This window comes from Varroa jacobsoni, unplaced genomic scaffold, assembly GCF_002532875.2.
Source record: "Varroa jacobsoni isolate VJ856 unplaced genomic scaffold, vjacob_1.0 contig00228, whole genome shotgun sequence".
Lineage (NCBI taxonomy): Eukaryota > Metazoa > Arthropoda > Arachnida > Mesostigmata > Varroidae > Varroa > Varroa jacobsoni.
In genome coordinates, this window is record NW_019214432.1 from 83,430 (window position 1) to 101,691 (window position 18,262).

An 18,262-nucleotide genomic window follows, 5' to 3' on the forward strand; every position below is an offset into this window, starting at 1 on the left:
ATAGAACATGGTGTTACCGCGGTATTTAAGAGGTATAGAAGCACAGAAAATGCTAATGATATAGATGGCGCGCTCGTATGGTCCCTCGAACGTATTTTCGACGCGTCTGCGCTCGACAAAACGGACATTTCACCACACATATCTGTCGGCGTATTGGATGACGCCGCGTAAGGTGCATAAAGGTGCTTAAGTTATCCAACTTTTTTAGGCTTTATCAAACAGGTCCATTTTACCAAACGCCCGCTGACTAAAGTGAAAATATTCAAAATTGAAAACGTAAAATTTTATTTCAACTTGTTGTATCGAAAATGTTTGATTTGTTCACCCAAATATGTATATGGCCAGCTTTATGGTCTTTCGAAACACATCCGCACGCTGTAACGAAATATTGAAAATGGTAAGTATACTGTTATGAATTAATGGAAGAAATATTTTCTGAACGAAATGAGTTTGGTCTTTCAATAAGACCTATATCTGGCTAGACTGAGATCTTGCACAAGTTATACGTAGCAGATGTACCAAATTTAAACAAGCTGTGAGCTAATGCGATACTGCACGACGAGATTAATAAACACAAAGGCGAACATAATCAGGCGGAGTGTACAGTAGATATATTGCAACGCCATAGGATTACAAGAAGCTGCAAGCGGACACTCAGCGAGTGATGTGGGGCACGGAACAACGGATTCACTTACTGAACACCGTGTCTAGTCTCCGAATGCTCTGTGAACTTACGACGCACAATTGCTGTTGCTGTTGAGAATCCAGTGTGTCCTGTTGTCTCACCCAGAGTAAGTGGTCATTTCGTTTACTATGAAAAGGTCATTATTGCGACATCGTGGGGCTGTCTTTACCACCTGTGAACGTTTGAAGGTTAGCCGTCATTTCTCTGAGCGTTACGATTGGCACTGTTGCTGATACTGGTCATTGTTTGGGGTCGCAAAACTGTTACTTTCTTGACTGTGACTAATATATTCCCCTCCCCTCCCCCCCTTCCCCCGCACCTTCGGTGAATCGTCGTTGCTGTTATTGTTTTAGCCGTTGATTTCATCTTGGCTGTAGTGGCCGCCCGGGTGACTGTAGGACTGAGGACTACGGCAGCAGGGCTAATGGTTTGTTTCGGCACAACAGTAATCAACAGCAGTTGCCTTAGTCGACAAAGTGTTATTTGCACCTTCGCTTATGATGATTTCCTTGGCGGCTCGTTCGCCAGCCATAATTGCCCCACTCATGAAGCCCAACCATTCCGTCGCCGTATCGCTTCCGGCGTAATGAATCTGTCCAATTGGGTCGCTCAGAACGCTGAAGGAGTAAAATATAAATTTGTTGTTACATACATCGTAATATTTATAGTTACCAAGGGCCAAATCATTATCGACATTTCTGACTTGAGATGGAGACGAAAGTTAGTTGTTGAGTCGTTAAGCCTCTGTGACCGTTCTGGTACTTATAATTCAAGGAAGATCTATTATTATTTGTAATAACACCTTTAATTAATTGATTTATTAATAATAACTCATAATTTATACTAATAATAATACAGTAGAATTTAGAACTCGGGGCTAAATGCACTGATAATCATGCATGAAATCGTTGTCCTATTGCACTTGTAGGGCTTTTATTTACGTGATCCTGGTGCGGTTTTACCTTTTAAAAGTGGTTAATACACCTGGCGGCATCAAACTTGAATAACAACCGCCTGAATATTCGTCGTTCATCCAGTTGTGTTCTTCGTATTTAGTAAACTGAAAAGAATAGCCATCCTGTATAACAGCTGCAATAGCGGTGTTGTAGTGGGCGAACAAAATTAACTTCAAATAGATGTGAAGGGTGACCGCTTTGGTGTTTTTGATCAACTTCATGCAGAGTAACAATGATCTCACTTGCGAGGTCACACACTTCGGAAACTATCATTAGTTATCTTGATCGACAACTATGACTCTAATCATTAGTTGATGTTCATTGACTGACAATGTCGGCAGACGACGGAGTATTGCAAATAGCGGTCGGACTATGTGACGAGCATAGTTTTGAAGTACGAACGTAGTACCATATGTAGGCAAGTACGTTAACGCATTGCGAATAGATTGCTCCAACATATAACATGTGATGATAGCTCAATTAAAACTAATGATACCAACATTGTAAGCAAGTGTTGAATTGAATGCTTTGGCAATGGTCGTAACAAAGTTGTCTCGCCGCGTTTCCCATTTTTCATTGAGAAATTTACGGGCTTTGTCGCCAACGACGAATCCGGTCAGAGATGGACAGCTACAATCAGGTTTGCTGTCGTCAAGTATCGACGTCACGTAGTCTTCTTGATCGGACATTATTTCGATAGCTCCAGAGAAGCCCATCGACCTCCAGAACGTCTCCTTCAATGTGATTCATTGCAAACGAGAACTAGTCATTCACATCGATGTCGTTATTTTTCAAAATTATCATGCGCAAATTGTTCAGCTATCGTACGGTACGATATCAAAATTTATCTATACTCACAATGGTAGTGTATTTGATAAAGGGTCTTGGTAAACGAACTATATAAGTTGTTATATTTAGGATCCAGGTTTAAAATCTGCGTTTCTTTCTTTTCCCTGTTGTGAGATGTTTCCACGAAATAGAAAACTTCCATACACATAGATGTAATAAGCACGTAGAGCTTTTACCGCTAGCACATAGAAACACACTTGTTTAATGAAGACAAATTACAGGAGCGAGTGGCATAGAAAAAAATGCTTTGAAAGGTGTTTTACTGAGGATTATATTACGCCAGATAGCCATTATAATATATACGAAGCAACACATCTGAAATCATGCGCTCACCTTGTAGTAAAGCTGAACTTTCCAAGCGGAGCCCATGGGCATCCTCTGCTGAAGTTGAATCCTGTGGGACCCAACAGAGGGTCGAAAATGAATCTTCGTCATCAAATGTGGAGACATGGCTAATATTGCATGCGATCCCATAAAGTTCCTGCCATCTTCACATACAACGTGGACGGCAGTTGAACCGTGTGTTATCGACACTACAGGACATTTCAGTTTCACGCGCCCTAAAAAGTTAATAGAGAAGTTTGATTACACGTGCGACTTCATACATTACTGACTGCCAATTAGGTAGCAATGTAATAACATATGCATCGTCTGACTCGCGTGCAGGCGATCTCCGAAGACAAACGAAGCTTATTTTTTAATCGGAGTACTTAGGAGTGAACACTTGACCACCTTTTCATCAACACGTCTATCGACTTCCATTTTCAGTCCATTTTATTATATAATAAAGAGAATCAATCTGTTCCAGCCGATTTTTGTTCGTTGAATGGTATATGAAAAATGCATGTTCTATCCAGGATACTACCCTGAAACCTTCGCACGTCTTAATGAGATACAAGATTATGGGTCGTTGCTTTAGGCTAAATAATTTCGCATGCTTCCAACAACGAGAGAATGTTACAAATGTGCCGTGCTGTCCATTCGCGCGTACCAAGGTAGGCCCGATTAAAACAACGCGATTAGTGAGTACTTAGTCAAACGAGTGTCGGGCATGTGTGCATAGGGCGAATAAGGATCACCACTAAGCGACCAGTTCAAATATTTCTTCGGATATTCCTTTTGCGTATGCTGTTATTCTATAGAATATCGTTTTTAAAACCATAGTATGTACTTATCAGTTTATACCTATCAGCGTTAACTCTCAAGTACACACGTACATTTAAGAGAGGCGGCCATCGCTTCAGGAAGTTTCTGCATACCCCCAAGGAGCTTCATTTCTTGTGCGCCACCGGTAACTGCCGTTAGATGTTCCAGTCCTTCGGATTGTCGAGCAATCCATAATGCATATAGAAGAGAAATTTCAAATGGTTCGCAGGCCATATTAACTTGAATATACCAGGTTCCGAGGTCACGACACTCACTAAAAAGCGGAGGTTATACACAGTGGAAATAAAGTACCAGAAAAGGTGGCTTTTGTTCTTGTAGTAGAGACATGTATTAGAAGAAAGTCAACTATCGATTATTTCACAGCGGAAAAGGAAAAACAGTCTGATCAGCGGCGGTCGTTTATTTATAAGACGTAAACAAAGACTGTGTCGGAGAAATGAGCTTGAGATTCTGTGAATAACAGTTTACCGTACTTGGTTTTGCAATTCTCCACAATGAATTGTTTCACCGTTTGATAATCCCATTCATGAGCTCTAGGAGCCTCCCAAGGTTTTTCAAGAGGAACTTCCGCCGCGTACTTTTCAAATAGTGAGAAAAATGTGAGTACATCTTTCTCCACCGTTGAGTTAGCAAACTTAGGCCGGAACTTCTGTTCAGTCACGTATCGCTTTCCCTATAAATACGATTCTGCTTTTAATTCTCTTATTAATTTACCTTACTGAATGTTACAGTGACAAGGAAAGCTAAACTATAGTATGGCAGGTGGCTATTTGGCCTGTCCCGTTAATAAAAAGACCACTTCATATTTTCAAGATAACCATTTTCGGGTGAATAATAAATTACCCTTTGTATAACGATGTTTTCTTTTGCAAAGCACCAGCTTGCAGTAATAGGAAAAGTTCTAATTCTTTACTTTGTTACTAAAACAGGTAGGTGCATTAGATTTGAAATAAATCTAGCAAGACTTGTAGACAAAAAAAAAAAAAGATTTTTGCTGGAAGGCGTTCACCCACGTTTGACCCGTTTCAGCGCTGAACATTATCTGATTATGTACAGATACATATATACAGAGACGAGACGATTTTGTAGATCGGTAAAATCGCTTCTAAGGCATACGCTACTGACAGGGCTGTGTATTTAGTGACCCTTAGGAATACAAGATTAATAAATGAAGATTGAAAAAATATACCTTAGAAACCAACGAGATGATTTCGATGGGCAAACGATTATGTGAGGTCATGAGTTCTATCCTCTGTCGCCTATTCCCTTGTAATAATGCATATATTCGACTTTGTTTTGAACATTTTAGAAATGTTTAGTTTTTTGAATACTGAACATTCGGACTATGAAAAAATATACAGTTTTCAATATATATTTTTTAAGATTATCAATTATTCCAGTATAACCTTCAGATCCTTAGTACATAACCCTCAGATTAAACCCTCCTTAAACTACCAGATTTAAGCAAGACAAACACGACATACCGTAAACCTACCCTAACAAAGTAGACATCTTTGTCTTTGTCGTAAACCTTGTAGAGTAAGCCTCCAAGAGCCAGCTCTTCAATGACTCTCCGAATATGTGTCTGGTTTGGGCCTATATACGAGCCCCCGTAATCCATAATTCCAAATCCTTTAAACTAGATCAGAAAGCATTTTTATTTTACTCACACGACTTCTGTTATGTCTCTATCGGAATCAGGTAAATAAGCGTAAGCTGCAACGACTAAATCATGGCAACACATTTGTTTAAGATAAAAAAAAAAACAATTATTTTTTTTCTCGATTTAAGCATACGTAATCTATTGATACCTCCTGTGAACGAATCGTACCACCGACTCGATCTCTAGCCTCGATAACTAGGAACTCTCGACCCATCTTCATCAGCTGGCGGGCAGCGCTAAGGCCTGTAAGCCCGAGATAGTCAAGTTATAATATCTTTTATTATTATTATTATAATTATCTACAAGGAATTTGATGATCCGAGTTTTTTTTTCGAACATTATGAAAGCGGGTTAAAAATTCAAAAACACTAATAGGCTTTGTGTTGACACATCAATTATTATGAGTACATGCACCACCACTACTCTATATATATAGGAAAAGCGACAGTCATTAGATGCATTGGTATCTTAAGACAAATTCACACTCACCGCTTAATCCTCCTCCGACCACAATAACTGGCAGTCCGTTCGGCGTATTTAGTGAAGGAGAATGGGGTGGTATTAGGTCTGGCATTATTCTTGTATCTGTGTCATCCTCGTCTGGTTCGATCGTGTCCCCTCTCAGTCGCGCTGGTAAGTATTTGGGGTAGTAGAATGCCAGGGCGAATATGAATATCAAAGAGAACAGGAATCCATGTAGAAAACCAATACCCTTGATCATTTCGACAACGAAATAATATTTCATTAACGTACTGAGCTAAAGTGACCATTACTCGAGCGACACCTATTGTGTGATACTTACTGTTCAGCTATTTTTCGTACTGCATCGTAAATTAATAACAATAGTACTTCTATCACAACTATCCTATTGCTACGAGCACTGAACGATACAGTTACCAGCAATCGACGTCGACACCCAAAATTGTTTCCCTTTAAACTTTCAAAATGTATTCTCTAGCGATAAAAAAAAATTACTTGCGTTTGCACCCTTCGGCGCCGACGACGCCCCGGCGTTTTAAGTACTGACTGCTCCAACGCCTTAGTGGCAGGATGCTTCACCCCATTCACCGTAAAATGCTTCAGTGTGTCTGCTGATATGGGACGCCCCGCAAGTGAAGAAGGCTGTTCGGAACTGACTTTGCCCACAGGTACCTTTTGATTTTTTACAACATCCTGTTTTTTCGGGGAGCCCTGCAACATGACATCTAATTGTAATTCTTGTCAGGTTGATCCATATATATATATATACTACGAAAAGCAGTGATACCGTATTAGGAGAGGATGTTTCCTATTGATGTGTTTAACATTACTAGTAATTCACCCTGTATTAGCAATTCGGTATCATTGTGTCAGGTATAGCTGCAAGGAACTGCTCCCATTGGGACTTTTTTTTTTGGGATTTGTCTGGCCACAGCATGGCAATTATACAAACAGCTAGTAACCTTGATGATACCTTATTTTTTTTTTTGACATTCGCTATGTTTCGATGCATTAATATTTGATAATAATTTTAGAACTACTGTGACTGCATGTGTGTTGGTTGTGGTTACCATGGCAACGCACTCTTATAGATATGCATTTAGCGGCCACGCCAACCCGCCTCTTTGTTCCATATTGATTCGTATCATGTTGTACGAACTGCTTTTTCGACAATTGTAAGATTTTTCTCGTTGTACAATGCAGTTTTTCTACTGTAAATCTATTTTTCCATACGTAGAACGCTTTAAGCTTCAAGCGTAATGATACACGTGATTCAAATCAGCATTATTGAGAATGTGCCCACGATTCATACTGTCAATAAAGTTTCCGATAAGCGTGCTCTACTCGTGATTTAGTAATTTGTTACATCCATAATTCCTGGTTTCGTGGTCACCACGCCTGATTACACATTGCCTCTCTGTATAGCTCGTTAAGACAACTCAAAACAAATCAAGGCATAGGTATTATTTTTCGTCGAGATGCCGTCTTAGCCCTTCGACCCTTTGCTTTTTCCAGTGTTCTTTCTAAAAGCTTCTAAAAGACAATAAATACTATTTGCAATTTTCGCGGTTAAAGCAACAAGATTTAGAACTGAAAGGTTGCCTGGTATCCGTCACAAGCGGGTTATCCGTTCTGAAACGAATTCCAAAATAGGGTTTAATTTCAATCCTTTTCGACAACCAAATTCAGAATGTGGACAAACGTGAAGATCGCGCAAGTCTGCTTCCATTAAGAAGTTAACCATAATATAATTGAATCTCTAAACCCAAATATGATTAAATCTCTTATATTTCTCTAAATTGTTTGGGTATATTACCTGTCCCGACGGTCGTTTTCGCACACGTTTGCTGTTAGCTATCGGCGCTAAAACATCCACGTCATCGACGAGAGGCTTGTCCAAGTCTGCTTGTGGCGCGATAACGCGTCCTGGCTTAACTTCCTGTTGAAAATGTGATTATAAAGAGAATATCGAAATCAAGCAACTTGATGTGTGTCTGTATCAATATACCTCATTAAAATGACTACTGAAATTGCGTATTCAGCGTCTTAGATTAATGGAATTATGGGGTACTGTAACCCGGGACAGAAATGGATGATATAGAGAAAAGTTTTTTTGCTTTAACCGTGAGTGTAATTTGTGAGTAGCCATGTGCTCTTCGCTTGTTGTTTTTTATTTGTTACGGTCGATTCTGGCCACCTTTTGACAAAAGAATGGTCTTTATTTCAACCATTGATTATTCAGTTTTATTTTTGTAAGTGTCATAGATAAAATGGAAGAAATGCTTCTTGACAGTTTTGAGAAAGCGGACAATCGGCGTGTTCTTTTTCCATAAATAAAAAGTACGGAAAAAAGAGTAAAAAACGTGGACCTTTCAAACAAAGTCAAACAAAACATAACGGCACAATGATGAATGGCGTATACTTTTGTGTACTTTCTAGCAGAAGTGTAATTTCTGGCAAACTTGGAGCTGGAAGACATGTACTATTTATTCTGAAAATCTATCTTTGAAGTGTCGCTGTCTGACAAACCTGAACCCAAGTAGACTCCATGAAACAACAGTACCAGCAACTAAAGAGCAGTAAGTATTTATGCAATAAACTTACAATACAAATAAAGGTACGTACTAATCTCAACAAGTATAAACAGTATAGTTTTGTTTTTATAATAATAATAATAATAATAATAATCATCGTCACGTTCTTGAGAAGATGAACGAATGAGAGGGCTCATGGATCAACGTCGAAATTGTTCACAAGTGGCCTGACCCATTGATGCAAAATTACAAACCTCAATGTTTCAGGCATTAAAAGTATGCTTATTGCAGGATAAACCAATTCCTCGCAGTTCTAATGATCTGCACTACTAATTTGTGCTTTTGTTCCTATTTCGGGTATCTTGTTTTGTGGACAAACAGGACAGTGATGTTTCGATTGTTGTCAGTTAGATTAGATCACCTTCCCGAGGCAAAGAGAAAGCTCTACGTTATTAAATGGCCCAGTGGCAATTATAGAAGCTGCCTGAATTCGTTTAGATCAGAGCCCATTTATTAGTTCCCAAAGTGAACTGTTACAAAAAGCTCCTCGTATTAACAATGTTACTAACAGGTAACTAAATCTAATCTAGGGTGCATGCCTAAATATGCGCCTGCTGCTGTATATCACCAAAAAGCTTGAGGGATATTATTGGTGGTAAAAGGTTCTTAGAGTTTGCAAAAAAATGGCTGGATGAACTTAAGACTCCACGTACTTTCTCGTTATTTGCAGGAATGCCCTCTATCAGTTTCGGCCAGGCCGGTTTTTCTAGGTATGCTTTTGGGTGACGTTCACCGATTTTATGTCCCTTGGCGATATCCTCAATTTCCTGCAACAAACGTCTCTTTATATGATAACTTATTTTCGATATTGCTAAGAAGGTCAGCTAAATAAAGAGTCATTTGATGACTTTTCAGATCGCTTAGGTTGCTGTACGTGGCCCAAAACAATATTTCCTCAAACCTGATGCAAAATTCTTTCTTTAGGGCGTCAATATGGCTATTGACGCCCTAAAACAACAATTACGCCTTAGATGTCAAGCACAACCTCTTTTTTAAAGATTGTGCTTCAAAAATCAAAACTTGCTTTTCTACTACATGAATTAATATCTGACATTCCCAAAGAATTCATTAAAAAGATGCTACTTTTTTGAATAGTTTCGAAGTTGTGATAATAAGTCGTACGTAAAAGTTTTGAATACGACAACTATCGGCACATATTTCAATGCAAAATGACTATTGTAAAAGTACCTGAGAGGGGCGCTTGGCATAGATGCACCGAAGCGTTACTTTTATATTGAATCAAACATTAGATCGTCAGCAAACAAAAATCACGATACCCTGATCATGAAAGTTATTAAATTTTTAATAATGTTTTATTAAGTGTGCGATTATTTATTAAGGGTACCTTTAGGTACCTTATGAAAATTCAGTTATCAAAATTTTAAAGGTAAGCTTGTTGTAGCAACGTTTATTACCTAAAAATTAGGCATTTGTGAAACTGACACCGCGACCATCAATCATTGCTACTCGGAACCTTACCAATTCACAAAAAAGTTATCTATTAAAAAAAAAAAGTATTAAAATTGACGAGCTCTCCTCGTTGCTAGATCACAGCTCTATTGCGGGAGTTTTATCTTATTGACAGTTATTTTAACGCTTGACTCCTCTTTCTATTATAAATAGTAGATTTTCCTGCTACTCCTTTTCGTTAAAGGGATCCTTATGACTATATCGATGTGAGATTTAAACTACTTTTCGTTTATTCCTTGTGTCTAGAAAATAAGAAACCTAGTCGTCCTTCATTCATGATTCGTTTTAACTCCGCTCCCAAGTTTACAGGCTTTAACCTAAATTAGTCATTAGCTTATGTCATTTATTCGAGGGCTGTACCGCAGCTCTATTTTTTCTCATTTCAGTAACCAGTAGTCTTTGAGAAGACTCTTTTTAAGAAAAGAGTTTGCAATTGAAAGCAGCTAACCGTTTGAATTTGCTAAGTTATAGGATATTCTTGCAAAATGCGTATATATGTAAATTTCATTGTTCCTGGTTGGAAAATTCTTTTTCCTCTTTAGGATAAGAACATTTCGTCACATTTTTGACACGGCTAGCGAGCTTTTAGATATCCCTTGTAGACCTTCCGTTTCCAATTTTTCTCCCAAAAAGGGAAATTTTTGCAAAAAAAAAACAAAAAAAAAAGTAGAATTACCAAAAAAGAGGGCTATCATATTTACGAGTTCAAAGATAGTCAGGTTTTCGTTTGAAATTTCGTAAATAGTCGTTTTATATCGAAGTCCAGATACACCGGCGATGCTCGGTATTCATATTATTTACAAATTTTGCCCATAGTAGCTCCCGATACGTTTTCTTTTACATATAAACACAACTGCCCGCAATTTTTTCAAACAATATTTGACCGGATTCGGTTTGGTTAAATTAACGAATCTTGACCATATTGTAATACTATTCGTAAACATTAGTACCAATCCTAGCACTTCATAAAATATGAATCACTAAAGGCCATGTTTGTCCTATTTTATTCCAGGTTGGAAAGCTCTACCTTTAATTAGAAGGCCAGTTTTGGGAAGAGATTTGTACAATGCTCTACCCTGACTGTATGCAAACGCCAGAAGTCCGAAACATTAAAACCGGAGCTGGATTATTTTCTTAAGAAGCTATTTGTATAATTTCTCAAAAACATTATCCGCTGTTGTTTGCTTTAGTCCTTTGCAATCCATTACCGGTTTGTTAGTGCTAACTGATCCTCAAATGCATACCGTTTTCAATGGAATCCGTTGTTGCTGCTGCTGCTGCGGTTGCTGTTGCTGTTGTTGTTTTTGTTGTTGTTGTTGTTGTTTTTGTTGTTGTTGTTGTTGTTGTTGTTGCTGTTGTTGTTGTTGCTGTTGTTGTTGCTGCTGTTGTTGTTGCTGTTGCTGCTGCTGTTGCTGTTTCTCTTGTATGTCTTTGTTATTTTCGATTGGTCCAATTGGCTGAGCCTCATTTCGTCCTAGAATCTTCAATAATGGCTCGCGCTCTTTTTTTATATCACGTTTCTTTTCGATTAAATCTTTGCCTGAAGCTTCTTTGGGATGTGGTGTTTTCTGAAAACAAAATAACATTTCTTCTTAGACTTACCTTTGATTAAGGAAAGAAAAAAATAGTTCTGTCGATCTTGTCTTAAGGACAAAAGTTTATGGATACGAGACAGATTTATTCTGCTTAGAGGTTTTCCGAGAGTTCGATTCATGAAGCCATCTATATTTACTGGACTAACTGAAGTTACTAACTAAGGAACAAACGCAAAAACTAGTTCGGTTCGATGTGCGCGATCCTAAAGAGAAAAAAAGCACTTAATTTGCGACTATAATTGCGTCATAAAGTTACATTAATTGCTCTGTGTAAGACTTATCAGTGGCAGGATCGTTACCCTGTCTGTTTAAAAAGGCTTTTTAATCTATGTTGTCTATGCGAGAGCTTACCGAAAGTATTTGTTTTTGATCACTAGCTTTTTCTTTTGTTGGACTTCCATTAACTATTCTACCCTCCTTCTGTGCAGATATGCTGGATACCTGCGATTTTCCAAAGGTTTGTTTTGGTGGTATTCCAAACCTCAGCTGAATTGGGTGTAGAATAGGTATCTTCTGAAATTCAAAGAATTGCAACAATACGGATTAAAGAAGAAACAATGTTTAAGAAATCCGATAAACGAAATAAGTTTACCAATACTAAAAACTGAAAGAAAATCTGACACTCTGCACAGAGAAAACACGAAGCCAACTACCTACGAGAAATTCTAGTTATTTTAAAAATTCTACGATTATAATTTTTTTCGTAATTGCAATCCCATATTCATATACATACACATAAGGAGATATATGGAATCGCACTTGACGTGTGCAAATATACTAAATCATTCAAAACATTTTATATTCCAGACATCTACGTTTGTCATTATTGTTTTTAAGCATATGGTTTTCACATAGCTTTCCCCAAACACGAAACAAGATGTGAGGGTTTTAAACCTAGACCACATCACATATTGATCTTTGAGTCTCTCGAATTCTTCTGTTTCTGAGCCCTTTAAATAGAATGAATAGGTATTTTTCGCGATGGTCCTGAAAATTTGGGGCGGATAGAGAAGTTTCAACTGGGTACAACTGTATGCAACTTGTCATCTTTGCAATAGACTCGAACGAAATAGAACCAGTGTTTTAAATATATCTGTACCTTTCTGTCTTATTTAAAAATTCCAATGGTCACGTGTTAATTCATATTAATGAATCACAGACCTACAGTCCTCGCAAAAGATTGCTCCTTTTCATTTTAAGAACTTAGGAGGAACTTAAGATCTCATTTAAGCACCCCAAATCATTTTCTGGAACAGCTTGCGTGCCACAACGTGTAATGTCTATTTGATATAGATAAATAAATGTTGATCTCAATTTTGCTTAATGCAACCCAGATGTTCTCTCTCCCTTTCTCATTTTCTCTGCTAAATTTTCTTAGACATACCTGATCTTCCAACTTCGGTTGTCCTTTAACTTTTTTTTTCTTCCCAGCTGAATCATCTGGCTGTTCTTGCTTATTAGTGGAGGCCACTACTGGAGATATGAGCCTTTGCGAAACCGGTTTCGAACCTGCGGGTTCCTGAAATTCGATAAATCCTTCGTTTTTCGCTCGTGGTACACCGCCTTAAACACGTACTTTCGTTTCGTTTCGTGCCTTAAGCCGACCGTTATGTATTCCATTAGACAGCTGGCTCCCAGCAAGGAACGAACCACGTGTTTACAAACGGATTCGAACCTATACTACCATGTATTTCTAAGATTAGCATGCAGATACGTTACCCTCTAAACTTTCACGCGAACACTATACGCACTTTAAAATGAACAATCTGTCAGGCATTTTTACAAAATTTAATCTAAATAAACTTGCCACTTCCACTGCTTCTTTCCTTGCGCCGTTTGAACCTAAGGTCGAAGATCGCATCTCCGTTCGATCAGGCTTGCTGTCAAGATGACCTTGTGATTCCTGATGGCTGAGTCTTTTAGACGCAGGTTCAAGTTTAATCTGCCAAGTATGAGGTAACTTTTGAGATTTAAGCAATGGTCTGCACTTTAGCAAAGGTCGTGTGATCTCAGAATTCTCTCAAAATTATCGTACTTAACGATCCATGGATAGGATATGAGCCCAGGCTGTATCGTATATATCAAAGCTATGCTGTTTACCCCTTTGTAATTAGCAGCAAAACCTCGTCTTCGCAAAATGCATCGGATTCAACTAACATTGGTTAGCGGTACGTTTCCCTTATCACTCTACTTGGTTATTGCCATATACGAGATCGGCCTTGCCGCTCATGAAAAAAGTCCATTAAATCTAATGTATTTATAACTACCCTAACTTTTCGGGCAGTCATACAGCTTTGAAAACGCACATGTGCTAAAAGTTACTATTTTTTTAATCGTATATCTGACTGACTAATGTTGGGTCCTTTAAGTCGTTTACACTTTATGGTTGTTACTCGTTTAAATTTCGTTAAATATTATTCGGAGCATTAAAGACGTCGTGTTTTTTCAGTATTTTTTTCTAGGGTAAAAACGTTTCGAAATGGAAATTCAATTTTACTATTTTTTTGTTAAGTGATGACCCTGTTTTAAATTTAGTATATAATGAAAGTATACATCCAAATCGTCTAATGCATAAAATTGTAGTGCTCTAAACAATCTAAGGTGTTCTCATGTATTATGTATGACTTATCTGTGTCTTCGTCTGATATTCGTGAATTTACAAATTTGCAATTTACAAACAATATAAGCATGTGGAGCACACGATCAACGAGGCAAAAATTAGGAACGGCAACGTCGTACTATAAATATTTTACTGGAGAAGTCATACTTTTCTCGTTCCACTCTGATTTGCCTGTTTCTGTTATTTCGATCCATGTAACAAATTGGTCTTTTTGCCTATGTAAAGTCTACATTTCGAAGACGCGCTGTTATAATTCAGAGCATCAATTCAAGTTCAACATGAGGCGAACGATGCGATAGCCCATCATTTCGCCACGTTTGAATATACCAACAATTAAAAGAAGGGAAAGTAAACTCTCAAACACCGAGCGAAGTCATACTAATAATTAATTAATAGTTATCTATTTCGAAACGATTTATCTCACAACCATAATATAGTAATCTTAACATATACTGGATACAAGTGGGAAGGACGTACGAATTCTCCTTTTCTCTGCCTGAATTGCTTCAGGTTACTGCTCAGCATTTTTCCCAAATCCTTAGCCTGGGGTTTCTGCTTTGGAGAATCAAGTTTTGGACGACTTGCCAGCTCAACATTTGCTGCCGTCTGAAATTCAATAGTCGGTTTTTAAAGGTAACCAGGTCTCTCTCATTTACGCTTTTCACATGTCCATGTTGAAATTGTATCAATAATTTCCCACATTTAATATCATGAATAGGCGCTGTGTTTTTTTGAAGCCATTTTAAAACGATCTGACAGTTGGGATCAATTCCCCGCACTAACTCATAGGAAGCGATCCACTAACCTGTTCAATTGACATGTCAATCTTCCGTGCATCAGCTGCCAATTTGATGTTTCTGGGTTGCTGTGCCGTGAACGATCCATCCAACTCAAGATGACCATATTTTTTAAATTGTCCGTTGTCTTTTTTAGGCTTGGTTTTGTCTTCAGTCTTGTCTTTGCCGGGTGCTAACTTGGGATCTGCCATTTTCTACAAGTAAAGCAGCGCACCTTTTGATAACTCTTTAGCGTTTATCCGTACCAATGATATATCGTTATCTGGACAAGCACCATAACACGGATATCTTAACTAATTACACAAATGTTGTTGGTAGAAAGAAACAAAAACAAAAAACAAACGTGTCCGAAATACGAACCGCTTCAAGTTGCTTCTGTTTTGCGTCCCTGGCTTTTTTCTTTTTTTTGCTTTTGCCTGAATCACGCTTTGCATTTTCGGCTTTCCGTAAAGGCGCCTTGGGATCTTCAGATTTCTGTAAATTATCCAACAGTTTGCTCTTTAACTTTATCTAGAGACAAACGTGCCTTCGCGTCCAACGAATACGCATCCTTATAGTAATGCAGTGCAATAATAAGAAGTGTTTGCGATTCATTGGGTAAAGTAGGTATACTCTTCAGTTACATTTTCATTGACATTCTGTTATAAAAGTCAAGGCCTCTGAGTTGAATGGATATTTGTAGGCTTGTTTATTGTGTCGTCGTCCCGAGTGATAGTTAATAAAAATCAATATTATAATCATTGTAAAATGTCACTCTCATTGAACGTATTATACTATATTCTTTCCGCTACTGTGGGATTACCGTCTGCTAAGGATTGAGCTAATTGCGCCCTCTTATCTTCGCCATATCCTATGTTTAACCTATCAATATTTCCATTGTCGGAAGCCTACGCCACGTCTTGTCTGATGCCTCTGCTTACAAGCACAATCTATAAACAGGGGTTTCTATATTTATTGTATTCTACACATCCTCAATCTTAATGTTTTCTAGTTTGTGTTGAATGGTTATTACTCTTCGAAAAATGCCAGTCTTTATTTTTATGCGACTAAGCGAGTAGGCGTTCCGCGTAGTCTCATCTCCAGTAAATAAGGAACGCACGTCAATTATTACTGTATAGATATATATATATATATATATATATATATATATCCATACAGTAATCATGGAGGTATATATACTCATATAAGGTTAAAAAATGTAATAACTATGGTATTTTTTTCCTCTCTAGGGTAGTGGGGTCGTAGACGCCCATATTCAGGGTAAAGGGGTTCCACTTTGCACAAGATACGTTCAATTATAGCAGTGCACAAAGGACCTAAAGTAGAAGGCATTTTCTAATTAGGACAACCGATAATCAGAAGAACGGACTCACCACGGAGATACTTATATCCATTCTTTATTAGCTTTTTGCTGCCTGCCAATATTTATGGGACTTCGTTGACAATGGCGTCTCATATTTGTAATTTGATTAGCTGACAACAAAACAAGGGCAGAAAACACGCCATTCGAACGCCACAGATTCAACGCTGCATCTTCATTTATGCTACGCATAAACAATGCAGTAGATGTACATAAGTTCTTTTGTGGTTTGGCTAACTAGAACGTGTACGCGATGATGGTGCCAACGCCCTGTTATCAATTCACTTACCTCGTTTTTCATTGTAAAGAATTCATAGGCAGCCTCAGTAACTTAAAGAATCATTCTAACTATCGTTATCCTAGTTGTTTACTGAGATAATCGTTATAGGGCCACATTTCTGGTACTTGTCGTCAGCACTGGCTATTGTTTTCGTTAGCTGCTGAAGGATTTCCTATAGTAGCGAAGTGAAATTGTGATTCGTTTCATAAACATTTTGTGCCTTCACGTACATTAGGCATGCTCTACGGAGATACCCTATTCTGTAATTGATATATATATTTCTATTACAAATGAGAGCGGCGTACCGTAGCGTAAGGCGTTTTGAGACAAATGAAAGATCACCGTTTTAGCGGGTCATAATAGGTATATTGAAACCATTGCGCTGCTGATGGAGAAGGGCAAATCAACTACTTTATGTATGCGGTATTCGTGTATCGTGCTACCTGGCCTAACTTGTAGACGAATACCGTAAACGTCTTCAGGACAGTAGGTAGGGCATTGGCTCTAGCCTACGTTTACACAAGACTTAAGGTAACAAACAAAAAAAACATGAGGTGCACCTAGCCAGTTTGGTAAATTTCCTTTTTCTCGGTCAAAAAATTGTATATGATACGGTTATGTACTTCGACCGGAAACCGAGCATATCACTAACAGCCGTTTCTTTCACTCCTATTATGATTTTGTCTTTCTCGATCTAGTCATTTTCTGTTTATCAAGCAAGCGAGTTTATTGGGGAACGAGGCACGCTGAGGCAGTATTTCGAAAATTCTATGTGGCATAAGCATTTGCAAGACCGTCCCAGTGCAATATCCTACTAATTCTTTAAGCCGGTACGCAATATATTACGCATAAAAGTTGGGATCTGCAATTGCCTATAATCTTAAAACAAATAACCATATTTACGGTATTTCAGTTTTGTTGTCAGAGTATTGCAGAGGCGAAGGTAAAGGGTATTTGTAAAGGGTACAAACAATTGGCATTAACCATAGATTTACTAATTCTACTGTATTGTATAATCTTGAAGGCGGAAAATCAATGCAATTACATAGTCAATGAAGCTCTGATGTATAAGTGTTAGCTTCTATATCTGCACACCCTCACAAAATAAATACGTTTTCAGATTTTACCTTCCAAACGATATTGGCCTTGCATCAGATGGCTAAATGTTTCAAACTTCTTATCCGAAACCAGTGATATTTATTACGAAACCGAAAAATTATTGGGTCTATCTCCCCAGTCAATTCTAGATCTACATTTATTCTTTACATGTTCGTCATTTGTAGGTACTATCTATGATTGACTTTTAACATAATGAGATTTGCCAATAGAGCAAACTAGAGGTAATACATAAATTATGAGTTACGCAATCCGTTATTGCCTAGCACGTTTTTGGAACTCTACCACCTTTCGTGTATGTAGTGCACAGCTTCTACTTGAAATCTTTGTTGAATGGTTCGGTGAAACCAGTTCTATACTGCTCCTTCGTTATAGAGAAAGTAGTACTCGTACTCGCATTTTAAATAGAAGTAGGAGCGTGCGGAACCAATATTGCCAGTGGCAAATGCATAAGCCCAACTGCGGGAACTTCCTGCTGGCCAGGCGTTCCCAACCAATAGTTTATGATTCTTACACGAGAAGAAGAAAAAGAAGAAGAAGAACACGTCATCCCTGTCAGGTACAGATTCGAAGGACCGAATGAATTTTAGAGAGGATCTATATTTTTTAGTCGTTATAATTCGTCAGCTT

At 38.1% G+C, this 18,262-nt stretch overlaps 1 protein-coding gene across 6 annotated transcripts; it reads right to left on the reverse strand.

Annotated features, from left to right (window-relative positions):
* Nucleotides 1-268: 268 nt before the first annotated feature.
* Nucleotides 269-16,622, reverse strand: LOC111270970 (uncharacterized). 6 transcript variants are annotated; one of them, XM_086972715.1, is made up of 22 exons: nt 16,526-16,622; nt 15,237-15,350; nt 14,885-15,070; nt 14,557-14,685; nt 13,267-13,401; nt 12,844-12,978; nt 11,811-11,972; nt 11,109-11,432; nt 9,048-9,161; nt 7,617-7,739; nt 6,296-6,511; nt 5,810-6,032; nt 5,469-5,563; nt 5,153-5,296; nt 4,131-4,330; nt 3,708-3,910; nt 2,824-3,050; nt 2,142-2,375; nt 1,648-1,745; nt 1,005-1,302; nt 696-857; nt 269-375 (listed from the first exon to the last, which is right to left on the reverse strand). In XM_086972715.1, exons 1-20 carry the CDS (start codon nt 16,535-16,537, stop codon nt 1,107-1,109), a joined length of 3,270 nt encoding a protein of 1,089 aa, XP_086828841.1. In that variant the 5' UTR covers nt 16,538-16,622; the 3' UTR covers nt 269-375; nt 696-857; nt 1,005-1,106. The 6 variants fall into 6 exon arrangements, with proteins under 6 accessions (XP_086828841.1, XP_086828844.1, XP_086828843.1 ...); XM_086972718.1 differs by lacking the exon at nt 16,526-16,622 and adding an exon at nt 16,250-16,513 and having other exon boundaries at nt 743-857; nt 1,175-1,302; XM_086972717.1 differs by lacking the exon at nt 16,526-16,622 and adding an exon at nt 16,250-16,513 and having other exon boundaries at nt 736-857; nt 1,175-1,302.
* Between the last annotated feature and the right edge of the window lie 1,640 nt (nt 16,623-18,262).

Excerpts from the sequence above, each read along its gene's own strand:
- LOC111270970 (XM_086972714.1), bottom strand. The coding sequence starts at position 16,270 with ATGGATATAAGTATCTCCGTG. Across the intron at positions 15,351-16,249 it reads TGGATATAAGTATCTCCGTG|AAATCTGAAGATCCCAAGGC; the intron begins GTGAGTCCGTTC and ends GATAATTTACAG. Across the intron at positions 3,051-3,707 it reads GATGGCCGCCTCTCTTAAAT|GGCGCGTGAAACTGAAATGT; the intron begins GTACGTGTGTAC and ends TTAACTTTTTAG.